This window comes from Leuciscus leuciscus, assembly GCF_965113295.1.
Source record: "Leuciscus leuciscus genome assembly, chromosome: 12".
Lineage (NCBI taxonomy): Eukaryota > Metazoa > Chordata > Actinopteri > Cypriniformes > Leuciscidae > Leuciscus > Leuciscus leuciscus.
Window position 1 is genome coordinate 40,399,902 of NC_138736.1, and position 27,282 is coordinate 40,427,183.

The 27,282-nt window shown below is 38.8% G+C and overlaps 2 protein-coding genes and 2 long non-coding RNA genes across 6 annotated transcripts in view; 2 read left to right on the forward strand and 2 right to left on the reverse strand.

Moving 5' to 3' along the window:
- Positions 1–27,282, reverse strand: part of LOC309511382 (uncharacterized protein) — a 107,814-nt gene that overhangs the window by 78,270 nt on the left and 2,262 nt on the right. The window contains exons 3-4 of the mRNA XM_082186585.1: positions 17,928–17,962; positions 17,547–17,825 (exon numbers count right to left, since the gene is read on the reverse strand). Coding sequence (XP_082042711.1) covers positions 17,547–17,825; positions 17,928–17,962 — 314 coding nt within the window. The remainder of the gene's footprint in view (positions 1–17,546; positions 17,826–17,927; positions 17,963–27,282) is intronic.
- LOC309511383 (uncharacterized protein) lies at positions 405–3,271 on the forward strand. Of its 3 annotated transcripts, none has more exons than XM_082186587.1 (5): positions 405–484; positions 914–1,201; positions 1,765–2,010; positions 2,115–2,174; positions 2,320–3,271. In XM_082186587.1, the coding sequence occupies exons 1-5, from the start codon at positions 406–408 to the stop codon at positions 2,421–2,423; spliced, it is 777 nt and encodes a 258-aa protein (XP_082042713.1). In that variant the 5' UTR covers position 405; the 3' UTR covers positions 2,424–3,271. The 3 variants fall into 3 exon arrangements, with proteins under 3 accessions (XP_082042713.1, XP_082042712.1, XP_082042714.1); XM_082186586.1 differs by having other exon boundaries at positions 2,103–2,174; positions 2,320–3,263; XM_082186588.1 differs by having other exon boundaries at positions 405–451; positions 2,103–2,174; positions 2,320–3,261.
- Positions 7,207–10,561, forward strand: LOC309511457. The gene is made up of 2 exons (XR_014210639.1): positions 7,207–9,678; positions 9,753–10,561. It is a non-coding gene; the product is annotated as an uncharacterized lncRNA (long non-coding RNA).
- LOC309511433 lies at positions 15,250–17,191 on the reverse strand. The gene is made up of 2 exons (XR_014210614.1): positions 16,751–17,191; positions 15,250–16,674 (listed from the first exon to the last, which is right to left on the reverse strand). It is a non-coding gene; the product is annotated as an uncharacterized lncRNA (long non-coding RNA).

A 27,282-nucleotide genomic window follows, 5' to 3' on the forward strand; every position in this document is an offset into this window, starting at 1 on the left:
AATATAGCAAGAGGCTATAGATTTGAAAATTGATTAATCAAATTCAATATGTAGCAAACATTAAACCATGTGAATTGTGCAATGTTCAAAAGATTTCTGTTTAAAAAACTCCAAACAAGCCCAAAAAATAAAATAGCCATAAGGGCTGGCTGTTATATATATTTATTATTATTATTATTATTATTACTCACACAGACACGCGCACACACACACACACACTCTCTTTCTGACACACACACATGTCCATTGTGCTTTCATATGAGGGGAGAAATGAGGATAAAAAGATTATAGTTTGATGTTTATTATTGTATTTGTTTTAAAGTGGAATTATTTTAAATAAAATGAAAGTGAGTGTATAATGTAGTCTGTATCTGTCACTTACAAACCTTCTGTTTTCTCATCAGGATGAATCTTCTTCTTCTGCTGCTGTTATGCTTTATCATTTATAGTGGTCAGTCTCATTTTGGTATATGTGTTATTACCGGTAAGTGTAATATTTTTATTTTTTTTTATTTTATTTTTTCATTATTTGTATTATTCTGTTGTTGCCACTCATTGATTTGGTGGGTATTTGTGGATTGATGGTGTAAATTTCCCATCATATTACATCAATAACACACTGAGATCACTGGTTTCTTCTGGTCATTGATTAATAAACGTTGTTCACTAAAACTGCTCTGACACATATCTAGGTTTATACTGTCATCAACATTTGAAACATTTGTAATGTGCCACTTCTAGTATTTTTGGTTACTTTTTGCCTTTATTTATTTTATTTTTTAATACAGTTCACTAAAATAACTGTACTAGAATATTTAAGATCATATTGATTCAAGAAAATAGAGACAAACACCATCTATTTTTCTGTTTAATACTTTGTATTGAGTGAATATTGCTGTGTGTGTATTTGCAGGATCCTCCACTAAAGCTGTGTCAGGAATAAAGGGAGGAAACGTCACTCTATCATGTGGATCTGAGGACAGAGAGATTGTGGAGATCAGATTATACAGTGTTTCAGATATCATCCCTGTGTGTGAGAAGAGAAACTGCAGTGGTCGAGTGTTTAAAGAAGGATCATGTGACATCGTCATCAAGGATCTGATCTACAGTGATGCTGGGAAATACTTTATACATGTTTATTACAATAATAATCAGACAGAAGTGGAGCGAGAGATCCTGGAATATCATCTTCATATTCGTGGTAAAGTCAAAACTGATCAAACCATCATCACGTGTTTCTGGATTTCCTCTAATAGTGTTAGTATTGTTGTGAATTTATTAGAATAGAAATCTTTAATTAATTATTTTTAATAATAACAGAAACAGTTTATATTGTCATTTATAAGGTTGTTCAGCTTTAAGAAAAGCCTACCCATAATGCAGTGTAGTGGGCGAGAGTGCACAGAAAGAAAAAAGAGAGAAAAGTAATGAGATCTGATTCAATGTGTGTGTCCGCTGTATCCATGTGTAATCCTGTTCATAAACTTCAGGAAACTGTTTTATTTTAATTCAAGTCGTCAGTGGTCATTACTGCTCGCTGAGAAGAAAACACACGACAGGAATTGCATGCAGGACTAGATACAGCACAAACAATGAATGGGACAAGTTTAATATTCAGATTGGATTGTTTTTTTCCAATGGCTGATTTTATCTAATTAATAAATGTTTACATCTGTTCCCTCAGTCCTATATGTGATTATGGCCTTGATTAAATGACACTAATAATAATGATTAAGGATAAAGTGTCTTTCTGTTTTTCCTCAGATGAGATCTCTGTGAAGAAAGGAGGGGATCTGAAGTTGGATGTTCTGTTATACAATGCTGATAAAGTGGATATAAACTCTAGTGAAGGCTGGACAGAGGTGTGGAAGAGAGGTCACGGGGTCAACAGTGATCGACTGACTGATCGTGATGGAAATCTGACCATTAATGAGTTTACAGCCAATGACACTGGAACATACAGAGTTCTGGATTATGAAGGAGAAAGCTTGATCACAGTCTCAGTCACAGGTGAGAGAAGATCAGTGGATGAGGAGAAATATTATGTTTAATCAGTAAATTAATCCTAAACTGCACGACTAACCTTTCAATATTCTGCACAGAATCTGTTCTAGACTGGAAGGGAAATCTGATCGACACAGATGAAGACAAAATTGACGACACTAAACATCGAAGTGAGTAAAACATGAGACATGAGAGCTTTACAGGAGTTCTTAAACAGTGAATTTAATATATATATATATATATATATATATATATATATATATATATATATATATATATATATATAAAAAATATATATTTTCCCTTCACCTGTAGATCACTGGATGCTGCTGGTTGGACTGACTGTGTTTCTGGTTCTGGTGGTTCTGACTGCTTTCATAATATACAGACGTCGGCACAGGGATTCAGAGATTACTTGAGGGGGGTAGGGGACTGAGTTCAGGGATCAGAAGACGTTCTGCCAAGGGTCTGTGGATCGTGATGAAACTAGTACCATAGTTTTTGAGTTCAGTCTCTCGAGGTTTCTCGTTCAGTCATCATGGTTCACGATTATAGATTGGCGAGTACAGAAAATCCTAAAAACCGTAAACTTTCGTGAATTCTACACATCTAAGGATGGCGAAAACGACATCTCCCATCGTCCCACTCTCCTTCATAGCGTCATCAAGCTGCGTCTTTGTTATTGTTATGAAAATGTGATCGCTGGTGGCGAAAAAATGACATATTGTAGCTTTAAGAGCTGGAAAGACCATCTATTTTTTATTAGATCAGATAGCGTTTTAAGCTGTCATATGGTCATGTTATAATGTGCCCCTCACTTGTTACAGTGTAACCCACATGGGGCATGTTGTCACATTTCACTTCCATTCTTTTGGGGTATATCAAGATAAAAGTATACACTGTATTAATAAAACAAAACCACATAATTATACTAGACGTGTGAAAATGATGTGGGGAAAAATAAATACTCTGAATAAATTCTCTAGTAGATTTACACAAACTGAGAAAGTCAAAAAGCGTTAAGTTGTGCCCCGCTCTCCCCTACAGAAAGATAATACAAATATAATTTCACTCACCAAGCCTATCACTTGATGCAAATATCCACGAATTCTCTCCCTTTCAGTATTAAGCTGGCTACGTGTGTGATGTTTTAAAGGAACACTTCGACTTTTTGTGACTTTAGCTTATTCACCGTATCCCCCAGAGTTAGATAAGTCCATATAAACCGTGAAAGGAACGCTGGCGCACGTTGGCTGCCGCTTTTTTATGTTTTTATTTACTTTTAAACAGTAATAATTTTATTATTACAAGTTCACTTCATCCTCTTTGCCACCCTAGAACTGGAAAACACAACGGAATCGCAACTGAAAATGCATGAATGAATAATAACAAGAAGTGGATATTCTGTCCAGGAAATCTCTAGTAAGGCAAACACCAGAGCAAGCAACAAGAGCCCGATTCACCTGCGACCATCGACCAGATGAACAACACTCTGATCGCAAGGAAAAGGATATACATAACTTACTTGCTGGAATCGGACTGGAACTGGGCGCCCGGGCCCCGGCATCTGAGTGCAAGCTAGCGCCAGCTCTGCGCTAGCGCGCAGCGCCTGAATCATGCCACCGCTCTGCTCCACTGCTGACTTCCGTCCACTCAACAACCACCTCTGTCTGGACTGCATTAACTTCTTCCAAGAAACTGGACTACTTCGCCGTCCTCCACACAGAGGCTCTGGTCGTATGTTCAATTACAACTTTTCAACCCCAAGCTCTATCCCATCCATCTGGTCCAATTCGCGCACTGCAACTACCTCACAACGTCATCACAACAAACGGCACGTGCACCTATTTAATCTCTGCCCCCTTCCCTGGTCCTCTCAACCCATCACGAAGCAACGTCACCTGAAACTGGCTTTGCTCTATACCCGCTCACTCAACAATAAAAGTCTCATTTTAAATGAATTCATAACTGACAATAACCTGGATTTCCTCTGTATCACTGAAACTTGGCACAAACCTCTGGACTATTTCTCACTCAACGAAACCACACCCACAGGATATACTTACATGGACATACCTCGACCTGAGGAGTGGGGAGGTGGTTTCGCTGCAGTGTACAGAAAGCATATCAAAACATCCACCATCTCCATCCCTGCTGCTCAGTCCTTTGAACACATCACTTTCAAATTCTCTGGTCCCACTCCTCTGGTCACTGCCATAATCTACCGCCCTCCCAAACCAAATCCTTCCTTTCTCTCTGACTTTTCTGACTTTTTAACTCAGTTATCTGCCATCTCACCTTCTGTTCTGCTTCTGGGAGATTTCAACATTCACATCGACACTAACTGCAAATCTGCCACTGAATTCCTGGAACTGCTACAGTGCTTCAACTTCACCCAACATGTCAACTTTCCTACCCACAGCCGTGGTCACATCCTGAATCTGGTCTGTTCTACTGGTCTCACTATACCTCACCTCTCCAGCTTCAACCTCAACATCTCTGACCATCTGGCAATCACCATGAACATTGATCTCCCTATTTCGACCAAGAATCCATCTCCACTCCTGCCCTTTCAGCCTCTCTTGTCAGCAAATTATCCTCTTCCCCCCCACCGCTGACTGACAACCCCTCCGACCCCATCAACTACTACAATGAAACACTCTCCTCCTGTCTCGATCATCTGGCTCCCACCAAAACCAAAACTGTCTCATTCACTCACTATGCTCCCTGGTACACTCCTGATCTGCACAAAATGAAATCCCGTAAGCGTCAGCTTGAAAGACTCCTTAGGTTTAACTGTTTATCTACAAGCCTACACAGATTACCTTCAGCAGTATAAGGAAGCTCTTAACACTACCCGGTCCACTTACTACTCGCACCTCATACACTCTGGTTCCACCAACCCCAAGGCTCTCTTCTCCACAGTAAATACATTTCTCAAACCCAGTGACAATACCACCAACTCATTCACAACTGATAAATGCAACTCTTTTCTTTCATGCTTTCAGACCAAAATTGACCCTATTTACAACAACCTGTCCCACTCCATCATTTGTTCCTCCCCCCTTCACCTCTCAGTCCCTGTCTCAGTTCTCCCCTGTGTCGGCAGGGGAACTGTCCAAAATCGTAACAGGAATGAAAACATCTACATGTGTCCTGGACCCCATTCCATCCAACCTTATCAAGGACTGTCTACCTGCTATCTCCACACTCATCACAGAAATCATTAACTCCTCTCTCAGCTCTGGCTCAATCCCCCCTTTACTCAAACTGGCTGCTGTCACCCCCATCCTCAAAAAACCCGGACTCAACCCTGACATCATGTCAAACTTTTGGCCCATCTCCAATCTCCCCTTTCTGTCTAAGATACTGGAACGCACTGTCGCCAAACAATTTAAAACTCACCTCTGCTCAAATGACCTTTTTGAACCATTTCAATCTGGTTTCCGATCACAACACAGCACTGAAACAGCCCTCCTCAAAGTCACCAACGACATCCCTCTCTCTGCAGACGCTGCATGGTCACCTCACCATCCTCATCCTCCTTGATCTAACTGCAGCTTTCGGCACTATCAACCACACCTTTTTTTCTTTTTTTTTTTAGCTTTATTTAGTTTGACAGGGACATTGTACATTAATAAAAACATTCCTGTAAATGTACCAGAATTAGCCAAGGGCTATTTTTCATCCGTAGTCCCTGGACAAGATGTTACAAGTCAACCTAAACAAAATATGATTAAGAATACATAATAGAAATTTTAATAATTACACAATACAATAAAAAAAATCTATTTAAACAATTTAAGATCAATTAAAAACAATGCAACCAAATACAAACAATAAGAGGATGTAATAATATTTTAAGCAATATTATATCTAATACGCAGAAATAAGATTCTAGTGTTGACAGATCTGAGTACTGATTAACCAATTCTTCAATTGAGCCGTAAATAAAACATAAGTGTCTAGATCTCTTATAGTTGTTGGAATAGTGTTCCATTCTTGTGCAGCTTTAACAGAAAAAGCAGATTGACTAAATTTACTTCGTCTAAGTGGTATGATACAGTCTTGCATTCTTCTCTCCCGCCTTGAATCTTCCCTCAGTATCACCGGCACTGCCCTCTCCTGGCTCCAATCTTATCTCACTGACAGACAACAATTCATCCACATCAACAACTGCACCTCCTCCACTGCTCCGCTGCCCCAAGGTGTCCCACAGGGTTTGGTGCTTGGTCCTCTCCTCTTTATACTATACCTGCTTCCCCTTGGCAATATCATTCGCCACCATGGTCTCAACTTTCACTGCTATGCCGATGATGTTCAGCTCTACATCTCCACTAAATCCATCGCCTCTGCCACCCACTCCACTATTACCAACTGCCTCACTGACATTAAATCCTGGATGCACACCAATTTCCTTCAACTCAACTGCGAAAAAACTCAACTGTCTCCATCCCTTCACAGTCGCAACCTCGGAGTCATCTTTGACAATAACCTCTCCTTTGAACACCACATAAAACAAATCACCAGAACTGCCTTCTTTCACCTCAAAAACATCGCCCAACTCCATCCATCACTCTCTTTCTCTGCTGCAGAAACCCTCATCCACGCCTTCATCACCTCCAGAATCGACTATTGCAACAGCATCCTGTACGGCATAACATCCAAAACCTTAAATAAACTCCAATAAATCCAGAACTCTGCTGCTCGTCTGCTCACCCACACCCGCACCTGTGACCACATCACCCCTGTCCTCAGGAACCTCCACTGGCTCCGGGTCCCACAACGAATTCAATTCAAAATCCTTCTCCTCACACACAAAGCCCTCCATAACCAGGCCCCTTCCTACCTCAGTGACCTGCTCCAGCACCACAACCCATCTTGTAGCCTCCGCTCATCTGATGCCAACCTCCTGACTCTACCTCCCAGGACCAAGCACCGAACCTGTGGTGACAGAGCCTTTTCTGTTGCTGCCCCCTCCCTCTGGAACTCTCTCCCCAAACAAATCTGTGACTGCACTGACCTTCCAACATTCAAATCACTGACAAAAACTCACCTTTTTAAAATTGCTTTTAATGTTTAGCTTAGTCCAGTGTGTTTTTTATTGCATTTATTTTATTTTATTTTTATTTTATTTTATTTCTATTTGATGTTGTTCCTGCTGCTTTTGTGATTTTTTTCTATGTAAAGTGTCTTTGAGTACTCAGAAAAGCTCTTTCAAATAAAATGTATTATTATTATTATTATACCTTTTTCATCTCTGTGCGTGCTGTAAGTCTGTTTGATGCACCCACCGCTAGCCTAGCTTAGCACAAAGACTGGATGTAAATGGCTACAGCTAGCAAACTAATCCCAATAAGTGACAAAATAACGCCAAACTTTTTCCTATTTACATGTTGTGATTTGTATAGTCACAGTGTGTACAAATAACAAGGTCATATGAGACACAGCCATTTTTTAAACGTTTAAATACTGGGAACTATTTGCTCAGAAGGCGAAGCACTGCTACTTCTGCGGAGTGATTAGCGCAGCACCCGAGAAGCGCCGTGGTGAGGAGCAGAGAGTTCGCTCAGAGTTGGAGTAATAGAGTCAGCAATTACTAGATAGTAAATGCAAAGTTTACAATCATGGGTGTTCGCTGTATTGTAAAGAGCTGGGACAATAAACAGGGGAGACCAGGTAATACCATGATGTTTCCTAGAATTCCAACCAAAAACACTGACCTGATGAATCAATGGCTACTTGCTCTGGATATTGATCCAAACACACCTGTATACATCATCAAGGACTATCGCGTTTGCTCAGAACATTTCACTGAGGATGACTATTTTGAAAAAATATGGAATTTGCCACACGGACCATGAAACGTGTGCTGAAGGATACGGCCATCTCATTGATAGTAAAGACAGGACAAAGTGGATCGGCTGCGGTAAGTGTTCCGTTATGTTTTTAGATGACTAGTCTACTGTTACAGTGCCATTAGCTAGATGTAATGTAACCTTAGTGACACTTTTACATGAATAGGGTGCTCACTACTATTACAGTTGTTCCCGGGCTTCATGTATCCCCTGTAATGTTAGTATTGTGTTGTCACAAACGCGCTCTATCGCCCCAGTAACAAATAAGCGGCGCTAAATGTAACTTTCAGGACTGTACCCTTCAACTTGCTAATGAATTGGATGGGGGGATGGGCAGTTTTCATTTTTGAGAAACAGTGACCTTGTTTGTGAAATAGTAGGCTACTCCCGTTCTGATTCTCCCCTCGACCTCAGTCTGTTCGGCATCTTGTCTATATCAGCTTCCAAAGTTTGTAACTCCTCGTCTGTATTCTGGCTCAAAACGATATGGTTCTGGATTTTGGTTTGATACCAAATAAAAATCCTCTGACAATTCCTCGAAGTCAGCCATGATCACGAATCACGTTCGCTACTAGCTAGTTAGTCACGTTGGTTTTGTTGACGGAACGACGCTTCTCGGGTGCTGCGCTAATCACTCCGCAGAAGTAGCAGTGCTTCGCCTTCTGAGCAAATAGTTCCCAGTATTTAAACGTTTAAAAAATGTCTGTGTCTCATATGACCTTGTTATTTGTGTCAGACAGAGTTACGGCACGCACGGAGATGAAAAGGGTATGTATGGACTTATCTAACTCTGGGGGATACGGTGAATAAGCTAAAGTCCCAAAAAGTCGAAGTGTTCCTTTAAGTTGCGTTGTACGCAAATAACGTAGTGCAGCGTTCTCAGCACGTACGTACTCAGTGTAATTGCCTATTCACTAAACTAAGTACTCCAGTTGAGCGATCATCACTTGCACACATTCATGTGCAGTGTTTGTGCAAGATAAAGTTTGTGACAAAGTATGTTTTCCTTCTACGTGGTATATTGTTAATAACACAGATTGTCACACTGTATCCCAACTGCACTAAGTTAGACCATGTTTGTGGTGTAGTTGCTGTTTAGCGATCTTTCTAAGTGTAATTTGATCCTGCTTAACGAGTGGATTATCCCGCTAGCATCACTGCTCATATTGTTCATGTTTTGTTTGAGAGCACTGAGCGCGATTATTGTTTGAAAAACACATATCTAATAAAACACACAATCCGTGTGTGTGTGTGTGTGTGTGTGTGAAAAGCCACTGTTTTGTTTGAGAGCACTGAGCGCGATTATTGTTTGAAAAAGACATATCTAATAAAACACACAATCCACAGCAAGCCGACCTCCTTCCTTCTTCCCACAAACAAACTTTTGTGGACGGACGTCAACATTAGACGTGCGGAAGACGTCGAAAAAAGACGTCGCCTGGCGTTACAAAACAACCCCTTCAATGGACCAAATTTGGACGTCCAAAAATTACATGAAAATGACGTCACTACGACGTCACATTGCGCAGTGGGGTAAAGAAAGTCTGGTTGCTGCGTGCAACGCGGCTCGCGGGGTCAGAGTCAGACCACCTGACGCCGCTGCGTGCACGCCTTTAGCCTGAACGAAGAAGATGGAGTTGCCGTTGGTGAAAAGTAAACTTGCCGCAGGTGAATTCACCGTCGCCAGTCGAGGAGTGGGAAAATCAGAGGTCTGGAAAGTGTTTGGAGTGGTGCTGGATTCTGATGGAAATTCAACAGGTTATGTGCAATGCTCAAAATGCAAGGTGCTGATGAAATATGACAGCAAAAAAACAGGGTCGTCCAGCCTGAGCCGCCATACATTAAACTGTGGGCAATGGGCATGATTCGACCACCACCACGACGCAGCAGATATTTATATAGCCTATTTATATATTTAAAGTTTATTGTTTCAGTTGTTTGTATTATTTGTATTGTTAAAAGGCGTGAACATTAAAAGGTTGATTTGAATTCCCGTCTGCTGGTCATGATAATACGTGTATGAGAAAAAAAAAAAAAAAAAAAAAACGGCTAGCGTCGGGCCGCGAGCCGGGTTCGGGCTGATAATTCATTTTGATGTGTCGGGTTATATCGGGCCGGGCTTTAAAAGCCACGGGCCGGGTCGGGTCGGGTTGTCATTTTCAGGCCCGTTGAGAACTTTACTATAACCCATGTTGAACTTGCAAAACCTACAATCAGATCTGAGATTTCTCAACGGCAATCGGGTGAAAGAGACAAATTTAGCCATCTAGCCCCATAGACTCCCATTCATTTTGCACTCATGGCGATCGCCCCCAGTGGAACTCTGGTGGTACTACAAGCAAAATTCGGTACAACAGGGCTTAATAGGAAGTGGGCAGGCTCTCCGTAGACAGGCTCTGTTATTACCTTGAAATGCGGTTCTCCGTGGGATAATATCCTTCACTGGTTTTCATTTATTACTGCCTGTATTAATGAGACAGTCCAATTTCTAATCCATATTTTGGTGTTTTTGTCAATTTTGTCATGGTTTTGTCAACTATGCAGTTTGTTATTGCAGACTCATACTAATATATTTCATGTATCAGTGCACTTTACAGAGATGTTTATATTTGAGTTTGCAAACTGTTAAGTTGTTGAATATATTTAGACAATGAGTATTTATTACTGTTATTTATTGTGCAATAAACGTCTAAACTCTATCTGATGACTCCGACTCCCTGACCAGAGTTCTACAGCGGTCAATAATATAATCCACCAGTTTTCAGTGGGGCAATCCCCAACAAGGCCTATAAACATTTAGATTAAATTATGCAATTCTCATTCATGGAGTTAAACATTTAAATTACATGAAATCATTACTGAGAAGACAGTAAACAAGAAGTGAAAACATTATAACCTTCTACAAATCCACGTGAGACACACACACACACACACACACACACACACACACACACACACACACACACACACACACACACACACACACACACACTAAAAGCAATCCACAAATGCACAAAGCAATCCACACATGCTTATAAAGCTTATAAATCATGAATCAGGGTCTTCTAATAGTTTTAATTAGTTCAAATTAAAGGTAGGCTACCAACTTTGATGTCATTCACCTATCGGTCTGTGCAACGCCAGTTCAAGTCGAACAAGCCTTAAGTTATGACTTAATAAAATCTGAAAAAATCGCGTTGTAATCTAAACAAGCCGTTTGTTGTAGTTCTTGGAAAGGTGATTCTGTTAGATAAACATTTAATATTATTAACTAAATTTTTATGATCAAACAGCAACGTTGCAGACTAAAAGTTGAAAAAGTGAAAAAGCATAGGCCTAGAACCTCTTTAAGGCACTTACATTTAAATTATGAATATAATAGGTTGCGCTGCATTGAACTGTTTGTTGCAATGTGAGAGATTATTGTTGCAGTATAAAATATTCCCATTCCACTGTGTCTGGATTTCTTAAAGCAGGAAGGGTCACTGTAGTTTACATAGCCTACATGCTCCCACTGTTTTAAAGCACTGCACTGGGGCCTGTTTCAATAAGGAGGTTCAACCAACTCTGAGTTAAAACTTGAACTCTGAGTTGACTTACCCTGAGATGGGAAACTCTGAGTTTTTGGTTACAGAACAGCTGAAATGAGTTAGTTCAATCAACTCTGAGTTGACCTACTCTGAGTTAACCGCGTGCACCACAACTATAAAAAGCCATTATCAATGGAGCACAGATATTATGAGTCACCATGGCAACAGCGCCAGACAAAAAGAGGTCTTCATATTTCTCAACAGCAGAACTGGATGAGCTTCTGCAAGCATATGGAGAGTATGAACATTATTTCATTTATAAGTTATAAGTTTACATTTTAATTACTGTTATACGGTGATGGGTGTAATTAATTACCAAGTAATCTATATAGTGTAATTTAATTAAAGGGATTACTCTTAATTATTCTGTAATTTAAAATTAAATATGATGTAATTGTATTAGACTATAGAACAATTCTGTATAGGCTATTTAAAATACATTTTTAAAAGGTATATTTTTAATGTAACCTTCTCCCTCTACACACTTTGGTCAATTCAAGTATAATTCATGCAAGTGGTTGAGGTTGACATGGCATTTAGTAATAAAATCCCATGTCATAAAATCTAAAGATAGTCATTATTACATTAATCTAATTACACAGTTGAAGATGTCATTTGTTGTTAGTAATACAAGTAACTTGCCCAACTGTTATAATATCAGAGGTGAAACTGGAAGAACAGTATGTTATTCAACCTAATTTTAATTGGCATGTAGGTGCAATCCTGCAGGCATTAAAAGAACATGGCAGCAGCTGGAAAATTAAATATAAAAACATAATTAATTCAAGTAAGGCTTGAGCATATCATGGGTGTAGGCTACCTGACTTTACAAACATTTGACATATTAAATAACTAAATAGCATCCAGTGTCTAGCAGTGCAGCAGCATTTTCGGCTGAGGTAATTTATTTTTTTATATTTCCATATATTTTACTTTGGGTTGGGTTTTTGTTGATCTCAATAGATTCTGATGGTAATATCTGTCTTTTGGAGCCTCCTGTCCCAACAGAACCCCAGGCAGTCGTAAGTCGCCTACTCAATACACCAGAAATTATGACAAATAGTGTTATAAAGTGCACTCAACCAAATGCTCATCACATGGGGATAAAGAGTTTCTGCTGCCACAGAGAGGCCTACAGAGGTAATGTTAATATTATGTGTCTACACATCAAACAATCTACACATTCAGATTTTTTCACATTTTATGTGGAGTAGCCTATAGAATTTAAGTTAAAATCTAAGTATAAACAGGTATTCTTATGTCTCCCCAGAGTGTGGAAGAACAGCAGGAGGACAGTCCATCAGCTTCTGTTGCACAGATGAACACAGTTCAGTGATTTCCAGTAAATGCCACAGTTTAATTCTGTAGAATTTGTTTAGAACTACATTATGTAACTCTAATCTACTACTGTATTTTCAGCTGCCAGTTAAGGAGTTATATAGACTTCATTTTATTAAAAAACAACAACAACAAAAAAACAGCAGTAAAAATAGCAATCTTTTATTTATTAATAAAATATTAATTTTATTAATAAAAAGGTACTGAAAGAATGAATGAGGTGTTTAAACACTGCTTCCTCTTTGAAAAATGGGAGGAGACTGAAAGAAACTCTGGGTTTACCGAAGAAAACCTGCTCCCGACCAGGTTAGGTTCACAGAGTAAGTTACCATGGTAACTGACTCTGAGTATAAGGTATAAGTTACCTATCTTTCAGAAACGGGCTTGACTTACTCTGCTTTCTCAGGTTTGACATCCCATTCTGAAACAGAAAACCCAGAGTTTCCCTCATTTAAGGGTTAACATACTCAGAGTTTTCACTTAACCTCCTTTCTGAAACAGGCCCCTGGTCCCAGTTCAAAACACTTTAAGAACTACCCTCTCCCCAAGCACCAGTAATTCTGAAGAACACTTCTTACAATGTTCATTAAGCACATTAATTAAACCTGCATAAGCCTTGCCCACCTGGGCTACAATACATTGTTGCAGTAGGCTAGATTTACGATAATCGTGTGTGTGTGTGTGTGTGTGTGTGTGTGTGTGTGTGTGTGTGTGTGTGTGTGTGTGTACGCACCTGCATTTATTTACTTCCTCTATTCCTTAGGAATACAATTTTTTTACTAACAGGAAAAATGTCCACATCCACAATACAAAATGGTATGGAACAGATTGTTGTCATGTATTTAATATATTGATTAATTAATTAATTAATCTATCTATTCATTCATTTTTGCTTCTAAGATTAATGCGTTGGTCGGTTGTGAATCATTTTGCGACACAGAGCTTTCCCTCACTTTCACCAGAGGTCCTCGTCGAGCTCTGATTTTAAAAGCTTAGAGTAATGAACTATTTTCCTATAAAGCTTCACTTAGCCATCTCTAGGTAATTGAATGTGTGTTCTCTTTGCTCTTTGCTTGAAGTGAGGCGATCTGGACGGAGGATGCCAGAAGTATAACAAGGGGTGAGTATAGCAGACAGGTAGCCTATTCAGTGCGTCATTGCGGTAAAGACGAGACCAGACAATGATGGGAAGTAGTGATGTTACATATGAGGCTAACGAAGCCTCACTTTCTTTCCAGTCACGTGAATGCTTCACTTTGCATGTCTGAATGTTTGAACCCAGACCACAACTCTACAGGTTTTTGTAAGTTTAAGTCTTTTTACTAACACTTATATATATAAGCCTATAGCCTATGCTTCATGATATATTCTGACATGTAAACAGCATAGAAACCATAAAATAATTAGACCACCGTTGCATCAAGCAACTCTGTTGGTATTTTTATAATTAGTATTATGCTAGGCTATTAATATAATTGTTACATTTAATTTATTGCCACACTTTGTTGTTTGTGAATTATATTATCAGAAAACTGAACATTTAGCATTGTCAGGCTTTTATTTGTACATAATGGATAAAACAACAGAGTTTATGGCTGTTATAAATTTGTCCTGCCACAAAATGGCGCTGTTTTAGACATTCCTGATGCTTCATATTTTTCCCGGGAACAATCATGGGGAAGCCTCAGTGCTTCATGAAGCTTCATTTGCTCATCCCTATACTGTATAGCGATATCTCACAAACACCAATGAAAGCTTATTTCTTGTCACAATTTAGCTGTAAATACATACTGTTCTTAAGGGCAGCATCTTCATTCAACGTCTTCATATGCATTTACTTAAAATTCAAGATTTTAAGTTGTATGTGTATATATATATATATAGTGCTATGCATAAGTTTAGACACCCATGCTAAAGTTGACTAAAAAGGAATAAAAAATAATCTTTTGGAAATTGAACTTAATGCCTTAATTGGCAATTGGCATGGTTTTATTTCAGTTAGCCTAATAGCTGGTTTGATTTGCATTAAGAGATGATCTTATGGAAAGTACCCCATGCCGATCTCTAGGTATGCTTTGATCAGAACTCTGAACAACACATTTATCATTGAAGACATCTGTTAACATTTTTTATTAAATCAGCCTTTATGTGACAGAGAAGAGATTTACATTTACATTTTATTTAGAAATTTAGCATGTACATAATAATGCCCTTTAGATAAATATATAAAGTCTAAAGATTTAATCAGACACAATGTTAATTTTTTATCATGAGTCCTGCTGGTGTAATGATATTAAAGCATATGTTTGCTTGAATTAACTGTGATAAAGGACATTGGCATGTAAAAACTGCAGTTGCTCTAACTCGTAATGCTTTATCTCTGAATCAATAAAGACAGTGGCAACAGCAGTGCTTTGATATTTAACTAAATGTTATTGACAAGCACACACAAACCTGAATAATCACCACAACCATAAATTATTTTTATTTAAAGGGATAGTTGAAACTTAAGGGAGAGTTCACCCCAAATGAAAATTCTGTCATCATTTATTCACCCTCAAAACGAATACTAGGAAAATAAATAGTCAATGGGGTACATCAGCTGTCTAGTTACCAACATTCTTTAAAATATATTCTGTTGTGTTCAGCAGAAGAAAGAAACTCACACAGGTTTGGAACAACTTGAGGGTGAATAAATGATGACAGAATTTTCATTTGGGGTTAACTATCCCTTTTAGTAAAAAAAAAAACCCTGAAAACTGGTAACATTAGCCACAATATCTCAGTTTCTCTGAAGTGAAAGTAAGATCTGGCCAGCTGGAAAAGCATCTGAGACACAGTTATCTATTTTAATACGTGTTACCCTACAGCAATGCTGATTTTACTGGTAGGGATTTATTGAGATAGATTGAGAAATAAAGCACAGAAATCTGTCATTTAGGTGATTTTTGATGAATCAGAGCTCCATGTTTCGCTGCGGCCCATCCTTTCTGCCAGCCGTGATAGTTAGTTACGGTAGCTTGTGACATCAGAAAAAAGAAAAAAAAGGATTTCAAAGCGTGTGATTTCTTTGGTTCACTGCAGTTTTAAGGGGAAAATACTCAGCAATGGCACATGAATACAGTGTTTCCTCTAGGATTTTCTTCCTATGTCCACCCATGGGTGATTTCCACAGGCCACTCCCCCTTCACCCTGGTGTTTAAACCTCCCCACCCAGCAATCACAGCACTTTCTGAGGAAATTAAAAATTAAAACAACCAACCATCTACGTCAAAACAAATTGCGAAAGACATTTATTTACAAAGATTTAAACTGACACAGTAAGAAAAGCTATATTCATAAACTATGTAAAAAAAATACCATTATAAATTAGGTTAGAGCATGATACAGCAGCAAAAGTAAAAAAAATAGATAAATAAAACATGAGTGCAAAATAGTTATAAGAGATCCTCTTATAAAACGTTTCCTTCGTGGCATCCCGAGGCCTGCAGTTCCAGCTTGGGATCTGGCTCTTGTTCAAGAAGGTTTATCTGTCACTCTCTTCGAGCCTCTTGATTCAGTCTCAGAAAAGTTTCTGACCCTCAAAACTGTGTTCCTTCTAGCCATCTCCTCACTAAAAAGAGCCGGAGATCTTCAGGCCCTATCAGTATCTCCTTCATGTCTTGAGTTTGCACCCGGGATGCAAAAGCAGCAATAACCATCGTTGTGATCATCGTTTTTATGATCGTTCTACACAGTCACGAACGAGTACTCCAATACTTGATCACTCTTGCTCATCTCTACTTTGTAGGTTTGCTTGTTCCTGTTCAGATGTTGACGAGTTATCTTGATAAATATAATCAGAGCCATCAGAGCCAACAGAGCCACAATCCAAACCCAAGCAGCTGGAAGGGGAAAGAAACTATTATTAAACGTTTTTACAAATGTTGTAACGGTCTCCGTGTCTCTGGTTTTACTTACAGTGTTGTTCGGTGTCATCAGTTCTGTGATCATCAGTGCTGTTCAGATCATTTCCCTCTGATTCTGTTCCAGATTCTGAAGAGGATATTGAAAGCTTAGTCACACAGTTTAGTCAAGTCAACTTTAATGAAACAGCGCTTTTTACAATACAGAATGTTTCAAAGCAGCTTTACCGAGATAACAGGAAAACAATGCAACAAGGTTGTAGGAGTAGGATCAGTGTGTGTGTGTGTGTTTAAGTCTTGTTTTATTGTATTTTATGTTTGTATGTTGATTTATCGGTGCACATCATTATAGTTTTAATTATCTTGAATCAGAATAACTTCATCTTGCAGCATTTCTTCTCTAGTATTAATTAGTATTAATTTTCTGTTCAAATTATGAAAAATAAACCTCACCTGTCCGCTTTATATGTAATATTTCCAAACATCCATTGAATTTCTCTCACCTGTGACATTCACAGTGACCAGGACTCAGGACCAAATCCCAGCATCACTTGAGTTGAACTCTCTGATGACCAGACGACCATTGCTGTCGATCAGTCGATCATTCAGGACACCTCGTTCACTCCTCCACATCTCTGAGCAAACAGTGCCTTTACAATGCTCAACAGCATCAGCTTCCAGAGGAAGAACATCAAACGTCAACTCTTCGCCTTTCCGTACTGTTACGTTAACTGAAGAGAAATGAAATGAGAGAATAGTTGCGACATGATTAAAAAGAAGATATAACATGCATACAAAAATGAAAGCAACAAAAAGCCCAAATCAATATTTAAAATCAGTTCTGATCTCACCAAGGACATGGATTTCATAACGGCGGTAGGAAATTGGATCACTGTTGCCATAAGTAATTAAAGTGTATTTTCCAGCATCAGTGGTCTTCAGGTCTTTAATAATGAGGTCTCCTTGATCACTCTCAAACACCCGACCCTTGAATTGTTCGTTCTGTTGACCACCATAAGCGACTTTGGATCCAAATATTAGGCGAATGGATACATTCTCTCCGATGATAAAATTAAAAGGCAGGGAAACACTTCCATCTTTTTGTCCGTGGAGAGTTAGAGAAGCAGCACCTAAATATAAAAACACTGTTGAATTACTATACAATATTGATACTGACGTGGTTTTTAATGTCCAATTTACAAATAATTTCTCTTTACATTACACACATTCACCAGACAAATGTAACACCAGCAAACTGAAGAGGCACCTGATAAAAATAAAATAAAAACGGTGGTTATATATGTGTAATGTTTGGGACTCGAAGTGAAAAGAAGTAAACAAAGTTGTCAACACTTTACTTTTTCACTTACTGCTGTATTGCAGTCTATGAACACTTACACAGACATAATGAAATGGTCCTCAAATATCACCTAAAGTAAAGAATATTTACAGTGCAGAACGCATAACTCAAAAAACAGAACAGCTTATTTAAAAGGTAAAAAACACAGACCAGATCAACTTTAAACTCCATTCCAACTCTACACCACAGAAGATGAAGCTGCACACAGACTTCATTGGACCTTGTGTCTGTCTTCATTGTGCTGTATTTAAAATTAAGAGTGAACAAGATTTCCTTACTTTTTTTATTTTTTATTTTATTTGCCTCACTTTGTGAACCACTACTGAACAACTTCCCATTCTCATTACACATTAAGGCTTCTCTCACCACATGCACAAACGTCTTACTGAACATCATCTTTGGTATTAAAAGTACTTTAGAAGTTATGCAGATAAATATGAACGGAGGTGGGAGCTTGTAATGTCATGTGCTCCTTGACTTTTTAATTAAAACCAATTATAGTCACTCCAACAGAGGTTACCAGTAACTCATAGATCTCAGCTACAGATCAGGGCTGCGTTTCCCAAATCCTCCATTACTCTATGTCGTTCTTAAGTTACACCTTAAGCTGAACCTTATCATTAATACGTGTTTCCCGAAACGTTCCTAGTTAAGTACACCTTCTGTAAGTCATACGTTTGTTAGGTTGGTCTGGACCAATCTTAGCTTTATCTTATCACTGTTGTTTTACGGTGTGTACTTTACTCTTAACACCTTTTACCTATTTATTTATTATTCTCAGGTAAGGTAAAGAAAGTCAAATCTGACCTAAACCGTAAGCATTCAAAAGGTACTTACAATTTGGTCAGAAGACTCCCCTGTGGTATGTTCGCATTAAAAGTCTTCCAGCATCATAAATCTAAGTCTCAGTAGGCAGATTTTGTAATCAATTAAATTTATTTTAATTGGTTACTTTTCTTTTATAATAAACAAAAATATAAAGGCGAATAAAACTTCATCGTTTAAGTATAAAATACAATAATCACATCTTGAATCAAAGGTGTAGTAAGCTCTGGGCTTCTTCTCTTCTGCTTGGGGTTTCTTGTCCTCAGCTCTGGGCTTCTAGGCGTCGGGGGCACACTCGCGTATCAGTATCCCCCGGGCAAATCAGTTCTTCAGTCTTTTATACTTCTGTTGTTTACAACAGGCGTTGGGTTGTCACTCCTCCAAAGTTTCCCAGATCCTTCTCCAGGCAGGTGCAAGCGGCCCACCTCTTCATGTCCTTGAACTACAGTAAACTCAGCTAAGATGGCTGAGTTCATTTAAAGTTCTAGGAGTCTAGCGCACACACATAATCGCACTTTTCTGCTCCTCTTAACATGGGTTGGCACAGTCACATATACATACATAACCAATTACTGTACATCTATGCCAAAACAATATAAGCCATCTTTTACAAACAAAATAAATAACAACATTGAATGCAATGCATTATATCCAATACATTGGCTAAATAGGTGTAACAAATAGGCATCTACAATAAACGAGGAGGCAGGTAATTGCATTTTCTTGATATTATACAACACTGTTGACCGTCTATAGGAATATAATTCTGAAGTTGTAATTCACCCTGTGTTCAATTATTCTAATTCAAGTGTTTTCATGCAAAGAATAACATTGTCATTACACTGATTGTTGTTAGCTTTATAATGATATTATCCACAGGTACATCAGCTGGCAAACCATTAGCCAGTAAAGGCTTATGCGTCTATTTACAGTTTCATTTTATTCGCTTTGGTACTATTTTCACAAGTAAGGCATACATTTTTAGTGCTAATATCACAACAGATCATCAAACGTGCACTTTATTTCAAACATCATGTTTTCAATTGTGTTAGTACAATACTCAAAATGAAAAGTATCCTTTTCACAACACAAAATAACTTTCATCTATACTAATGTTTCATTCACAGTGGCTGCCTTTCATAATGCCATTACTATCAAACTTTTGATTTGCATCTTTCTTGTTCAGTTTAATATATTTGTCTATTATTTAATCCAATTGATCTTAATGGTTAATCAATGAATCATTTGGTACTAGGGTTGCCAACCGTTCCGTATAATACGGAATCGTCCCGTATTTGACACATAAAAGCCTTGTTCCGTATTGAACTGATACGGAACACTTTGTTCTGTATTTTTGAGAATCAATTCAGTGCAAATCCATGACAGACACATGTCAGACTATGAACGAAGACATTTGTAGGCTATGATAAGAAAAAAAAACAGACGGTGCGGTATATATTAATTTGTCCCCCTGTTTGTCTATGATCAGCGTAGCGTTTTTAACATCATCAGAGAATGCCCTTTTAATTGGTCGTTTCAGTCATTGTGAGTCACGTATCGTAGCAACGATGACGACAAGTGACAACAGCGGGAAATGTAAAAATGACTACCTCCGAGCAGCCGGCGAAAAAGAAAAGAGCATAAAAATATACATACGGTGTTGTATTGCTTGAATGCAGTATTTGAGTGCAATATTTTATATTTTCTTTATTATCTGTTTTTTTATGTATTATTGTTTTGCACTGGAAAGAAAGTTAACTATAATGGAAGTATAATTATATAAAGATATTTGCACTACACTTCCTTAAAATGTTGTCTAATTAAATTAAAAATATTATTTTTGCACTGAAAAGAACATTCTAGAAGTCTAATTCTATTGAATAAGTTTGCACAAGGCTACAGAAAACTGTTGTGTTTATTTTTCTTCAAATGCAGTCTAAGCTGATGAGTTTTGAATGTTATATGTTGTATTTGTTTAAGTTAAAAATAAAACGCATTATAAACTAAACAAATCCATGGTTCATTGTTGGCAAAATGATCATGATAGCCTTTATATTTCACATCTATGTGGTTCAGTCTTGTGCGTTATATTGATTAGGCCTACTTTGCTATTCTACAAATATATAGGTCTAATAAGTTGTATTATAATATGCTATAATGTATGAAATATATTTATCTAAATGTATCAATTAGTTTCCATAATATTCAACAGAAGTCATCATTTCAGGGGTTATTTTTCATAATTTTCTTCCAGGGGGGCATGCCATTATTGATAGTAATGGCATTATGAAAGGCAGGATCAGAATCAAAGCAAATAATTCTGTCTCTTTAATTAGCCTTTCGTCGAGCCCCGCCCCCCTTAGTTACTGTTGCTACGTCCGACAAACAAATGGTCAAACACGACCAGCGCGACAGATTGCCATGACGGGAAGAGGTATACCCGTGCGTGTCAGTGACCTTTTTTGGAGCAATACCTCCGCGATATCCTCCAGATCGAGGCAAAAGGGTATACAGTATGCAGTGGAGGGATATATTCAAAATATAAAAATACGCAATGAAGGAGACACGACTACTATCGAGGCTAATGCTTACCGGTCTCAAGCGAAATCTGAGAAACCCCATGACAATCGCAAAAAAATCTCGAATACCCACGCAATCGACATAAACACACTTGCAGACGGCATCTTGGTAGTTTGTGATCAACCAACATCCGTAGGCATCGTAGACCTCTTCTTCTGTCTTGATTTTCTCCAATTTGTTGCAGACAATCGCAGTTATCTGAGCTGTTAGCTATATTTTGCTCATTTTTATTAGCAAATTTGATTTTTATTTTTTTATCCCAGTTCAGCCCTGCTAATCAGTGGCGTCATGCCCATTCAAAGTGAGGGGCCCCCTCAGATTTTTCCTCCCTGATAATTTTTTTGTCACAACTTTATTCCTATTATGTTCCATAATATACCAGAGCCTATAACGACTCAAATGTATTCTTCTGGATGTGTAATAAATCGGTCAGCATCAGCCCTTTTTCCTAATATGGTGTCTGTGTATCAAATCTAGAGCGCTACGCGCGTAGCGCTCTTTGCTGTGTATGTTCAAGCAACTCACTCGTCTCGCACGTTGAGCTGGCAATGTTTTACAGATGGTCTTGAAGTGGTAAGTGGGCAAAGCAACAAATCGGCATTGAATTAGTTATCGGATGATATTAAAAGGTAGTGGGATTATTTGTGGTTGACCTGGAAATTTTAACTTGATCAAAAAGTTATGGATTTGATATTAGCTGCGAATTCAGAGCATTAACTTAAGTTGTGTCAGTGTAACGTTATCGATAGCTAGCCTAGTCTAACCGTAAACTAGTTGGCTAACGTTACTGCCATACAAAGCCATAGTAACGTTATCTGATCGGTTTTGAAACATCTGTTCTGTTTTGTCTTGTGTCAAAGTCTCCAGCTGGTTCAATTGTTTTCAGTTTCATAGAAACGAGGGTATTAAATTTGTTGTAGGCTAACTGCAAAATCCAACCTAATGTTATCAAGGCATCGACTTGATGTTTCTCCCATAGACTGTAATTCACGGTTCTTCACGGATCAGGCAGCTAATTCAAATGCAGTGAAAAAAGATAGGCTACCCGTTCGAAAGCTACAGCATAGTTATACAGATCGCTATGACCGTGATGTAGGCTTAGAGTGCACGAAAGTGTTGCAGTCAGCCTCTCTCTCATGTGCTCATAACTTCCGATATTATTATCAGGTCACTTTACTTGCTCATGATTCGCAAGTAGCAACTTACAAATGAGGTACTACTTGCCATAATACAACAGTAATGCAGTAATACAAAATATATTATTATCATTAGTAAAAGAGTATGGCAGTAAGATGATAGATTCAATGCCTCAATATTATTCAAATATTATGCCAGTAAGATAATATATATATATATAGCCTATATGACCACTAACATATGTTAAAATGAGCAGAACACTGAATTCTATTTGGTACCTACAGGTCATGATGCAGAGAAATATTTTTGTCATTTTTTCAAAAGAAAAGGCCAGAAAGTCAAAGCCCTAGTGTATCCTGTCAAGAAACTGAGAGGGCAGGTAAGTAATTTGTGGGATTTAGTGAGAATTCCTATTTAGTGGTAAGGGAATAGAGGAGGGTTCAGATAGAGGAGGGTTGCTGCTAGCTCCGTTAAGGTATTTCTGTCACTCCCAAACTGCATTGAAATGGTATGTTTAGCAGCCAGAATTTAAAAATGTTCAGGGGGAGAAACCCCCTGACCCCTCCTAACATGATCCATATCACCCGTCAGAAAACAATTGCAACGTCTCAGATTGTGCCCCCCCAGAATTTTGGCTTGCATGACGCCCCTGCTGCTAATGTTATGTGCTTTGTTCTTGGGGAAGGGAAAAACTAACGTTAGAGTTGCCAAATGTCCCGTATTTTGGGCATAATTTATTTGTCATAATTAATAATGCATAATTTAAATCTCCCTTGTCCTGTTTTTTTTACTGCAAAGCTGATCTAACCACTGACTGATACAGCAGCAGTGCTGATCACGACACCTGTTATCATCCTATCAATAATAATAATATATAATATATTATGATATAATATATTATGATATAATATATCATTATTTAGGGACAAATCATTGTTTGATTTACCACTCCGAGCGGGACTTTCAATGTCAGCATTTTGATTTCGGCAAATCAGTTTAGGCGAATGCAAACAACGTGATTATTGATTCCAACAAAATATTCCGCAAAAAAACATGCAACCTACCTGAGGGAATAATACGCTGATTTACTGCTCAATAAATATTTCTGATTGTTCTCAATGTAGAAAACTGTTTTTTTTTTTTTTTTTTTTTTCAGGATTCTTTGATGAATAGAAAGTTTCAGAGTTTTCTGAAATGGAAAGCTTTTCTGTAAGCAATAAGGTACTCGAGGCAAGTGCTGTATCGTGAATAAGTAACGGCTGAAGGGCTTCGCGTCGTGCCTGCAACCCCTTCAGCCGTTACTTATTCAAGATACAGCACTTGCCTCGAGTACCTTATTGCTTTTATAAAACGGTTGCCACACAATACAAATATTAAAGCCAAAAAAATGTATCTATGCAACTTTCATGAAGTAAAATAACTAAAAGCATTCCTTCCGCTGGAAAAAATAGTCCCTGACCGTGAACAGCAACAGAAGTTACATACATTATTTCGCCAATAGATGGCGGCAAAGTCTGTCTTATGAATGAGTCAGTCGGTAGAGAAGACTTTTATATTGAAAAGACTCAAACTTGTTTTCACGGAGAAGGAAGATGCAACTGACAGATGACAGGGAAACCCCCTTACTGTTAAAAGGACAAGATATGCAGCGGACATTCAAACGGAATATTTTATTATGAATATAGGACTGACCTGAAGGAAAGTGCAATGTCTACTGTGAATGCAGGTAACTTATGGGTAACTGTGAATACAGGTACACTCGCTTTTTCGATCTCTCACAATATAGTGTGGGGAATTGTGTTATTTTAGGAACGGTTCATATAGATTTTTGCAACTGGTGTTTTTTTACTTGCTAGGACCCCACTGAATACAAAACAACCTGTTTCCAAATTTTTTCTTCATTTTTAGTGCCAAAATTCAAGATTGCAGACAATATATGCAGAAAAATCACAGAAAATAAAATATATAATCTTTTCACTTCTTTAAAGGCTTTAAAATGATAAACTTTTTGATGAATGTATTCCTAATAAGGCAGAGAAGTGAGACACAAAATATTTATTGGATCATTTACCAAAAAATTGGGCGAAAAAAAAGTGGAAAAAATGAAAAAAAAAATCTGCATTTATGGGCCATCAACGGGTACCCGCTGATCTCCCAGCGGGAGTGCTAAACACAATTACACAGGCCAGAGCGCCCTCTACTAGACGGCTCTACACCTCCAAGTGGTCAGTGTTTTCCGGCTGGTGCTTGGTTCAAAACATAGATCCACAACGCTGTAGCGTTACGGAGATTCTCTCCTTCCTACAAGAGCTTTTGGACGAGGGCAGGTCCCCCTCCACGCTCAAAGTATACGTGGCGGCCATAGCAGCGTTTACTAAACCTATGCGTGGCCAGTCACTGGGAAGGAATGATCTCATCATCCGCTTCCTGAGAGGAGCTAGGAGACTAAACCCTCCCCGGCCCCTCTGGTTCCGGTCTGGGACCTCTCCATGGTCCTGGATGCCATGAAGGGCAAACCCTTTGAACCACTTCAGTCCGTGGATCTGCGGTATCTTTCGTTAAGACCGCTTTCCTTGTGGCTCTCGGCTCAGTTATGCGAGTGGGTAACCTTCACGCGCTCTCTGTGAGTGCTGCGTGCATTGAGTTTGGGCCCAATGACTCCAAAGTCATCCTCAAACCAAGACACGGTTATGTCCCCAAAGTGCTTTCCACTCCGTTCAGATCCAAGTCCTTTCACTGTCGGCTCTCCCAAGGTCTGATGGTGAGGGCGATGTGAATTTTTCTCTGCCCTGTCAGGGCATTGAGAATATACGTTGAACGGTCTGCTGCTTCAGGCAGTCAGAACAGCTCTTGTTTCTTTTGGTGGCCGTACTAAAGGGCTAGCCATGTCGAAACAGAGCCTGTCCAGGTGGATAGTGGACACTATCGCTCTAGCTTAATATGTCTGAGGGCCTTCAATGTCCTCTGGGCATCAGAGCTCATTCCACCAGAGGCATGGCCTCCTCGTGGGCCTGGTCCAGTGGAGTTTCACTCCAAGATATTTGTATGGTGGCAGGTTGGGCCTCTCCGTCTACATTTATGAGGTTTTACAACCTAGAAGTTCCAGCCTTACAGGCTAAGCTGTTGTCAGTCTAAACGAAATATCCACTGCTCTGCTCGACTCAGCGCCGCGCAGACTGTATATTATACTCGTGCTGCCAGCACGAGACTAAGACCAACAAATCAGGTTGACTTAGGTCCCTCCTGACTGTAATTCTACATTCACATCTGTCCCTCTGGCTCAGATGTCTACTGACTGACAAAAAAGTTATTAGATCATTCTATTATGCGGTTCAGGCCGACTGATGTCGATCCTGACTGCTATACTGTGCTAAGCACCCATCCCTTTAACTCTGGGATGGTTATGTTATATTCTTAGGCCCACATCCCGTTGGCCTAGATGTTACCCACTATCATGTGTACCCCGGGCACATGCTCTTGGGAATATATGTGTGGACGACACTAGCACGCACAGCGTTTTACATTGGGTACCCGTAGCGTAAGATAGCTTACACAACACGAGAGTACTCTCGTAAGAGAACGCACTCGGTTACTAACGTAACCTCGGTTCTCTCTAGATGAGGGAACGAGTGTTGCGTAACCCTGCCGTGCTTGTGCTACTTTCTGGTTTCGCTTCAGTATGAAAAACCAAAGAACATCCTATCAGGACTCAGCTTATATAGACATAGCCACGCCCATTCTGGCCTGACGTGACGTGCACGGGCTCATTGGTGCTTACGTCACGAGCAGTCCCTCGATAGGTTGCAGCAGTCGCTGCAGAGCAACCAATAGGCGCGCGAGCTATCTCGCCTAGGTCTGCTTATGCAGCAATGCGTTTTAAATTAATGCAAAATTAAGGATAATTTTTGGCTTCAGTATTCTCGAGAAAGCCAATAAATAGCATAATGGTGGTTACACCCATCATTGGTTGATAATCATGATAATTCATGTTACCCATGGTCATATTTATTACCCAAGTCAATCAGTTAATTAGAAAATGTATTTATATAATGATATACCTAACATATATCCATTTGAAATGTTTAAAAAGGCGATTATTTGCAATTTTTGGTGATATATCCGCCATCTTGGATTTTGGGCCTGTGCAGCCCGGGAAAAAATCGGAAACAGGTAGTTTTGCAAACTATAGGGCCTGAAGAAGTCAAAAAACATAATTTGCAAAAATCTATATGAAATGTTCCAAACACTTTATTTTGCTACATATGGCCCTGCACTAATACTCCACTAGCTTCAATGGACAATATCAATGAGATCGCACATGTGTTTAAGTTGCTAAGAGTGGTTGCTAGGGGTGTTGTAGTGATACATGGAACCATTGGGTGAAGCGGTCATAGCCGTGTTTTATCGTGAATAAAGCACAGCTATTGACCAATCAGAATCAAGGATTGAAACTAACCGTTTTATAAAACGTTATAAATGTCTATACTGTCACTTTTGATCAATTGAATGCATCCTTGCCTATTACTTTTCTTAATTTCTTAAAAAATCTTACTGACCCCAAATTACTTTTACCGTTTTTTTGTGGCAAGCTTTATGCGTGCGGTCGTGCACTAGAGTGCGGCTATATTACGTAAACGCTCATTATCCTGTAGGCTATATAGCCTATTTAAGTATTTCAATTAATA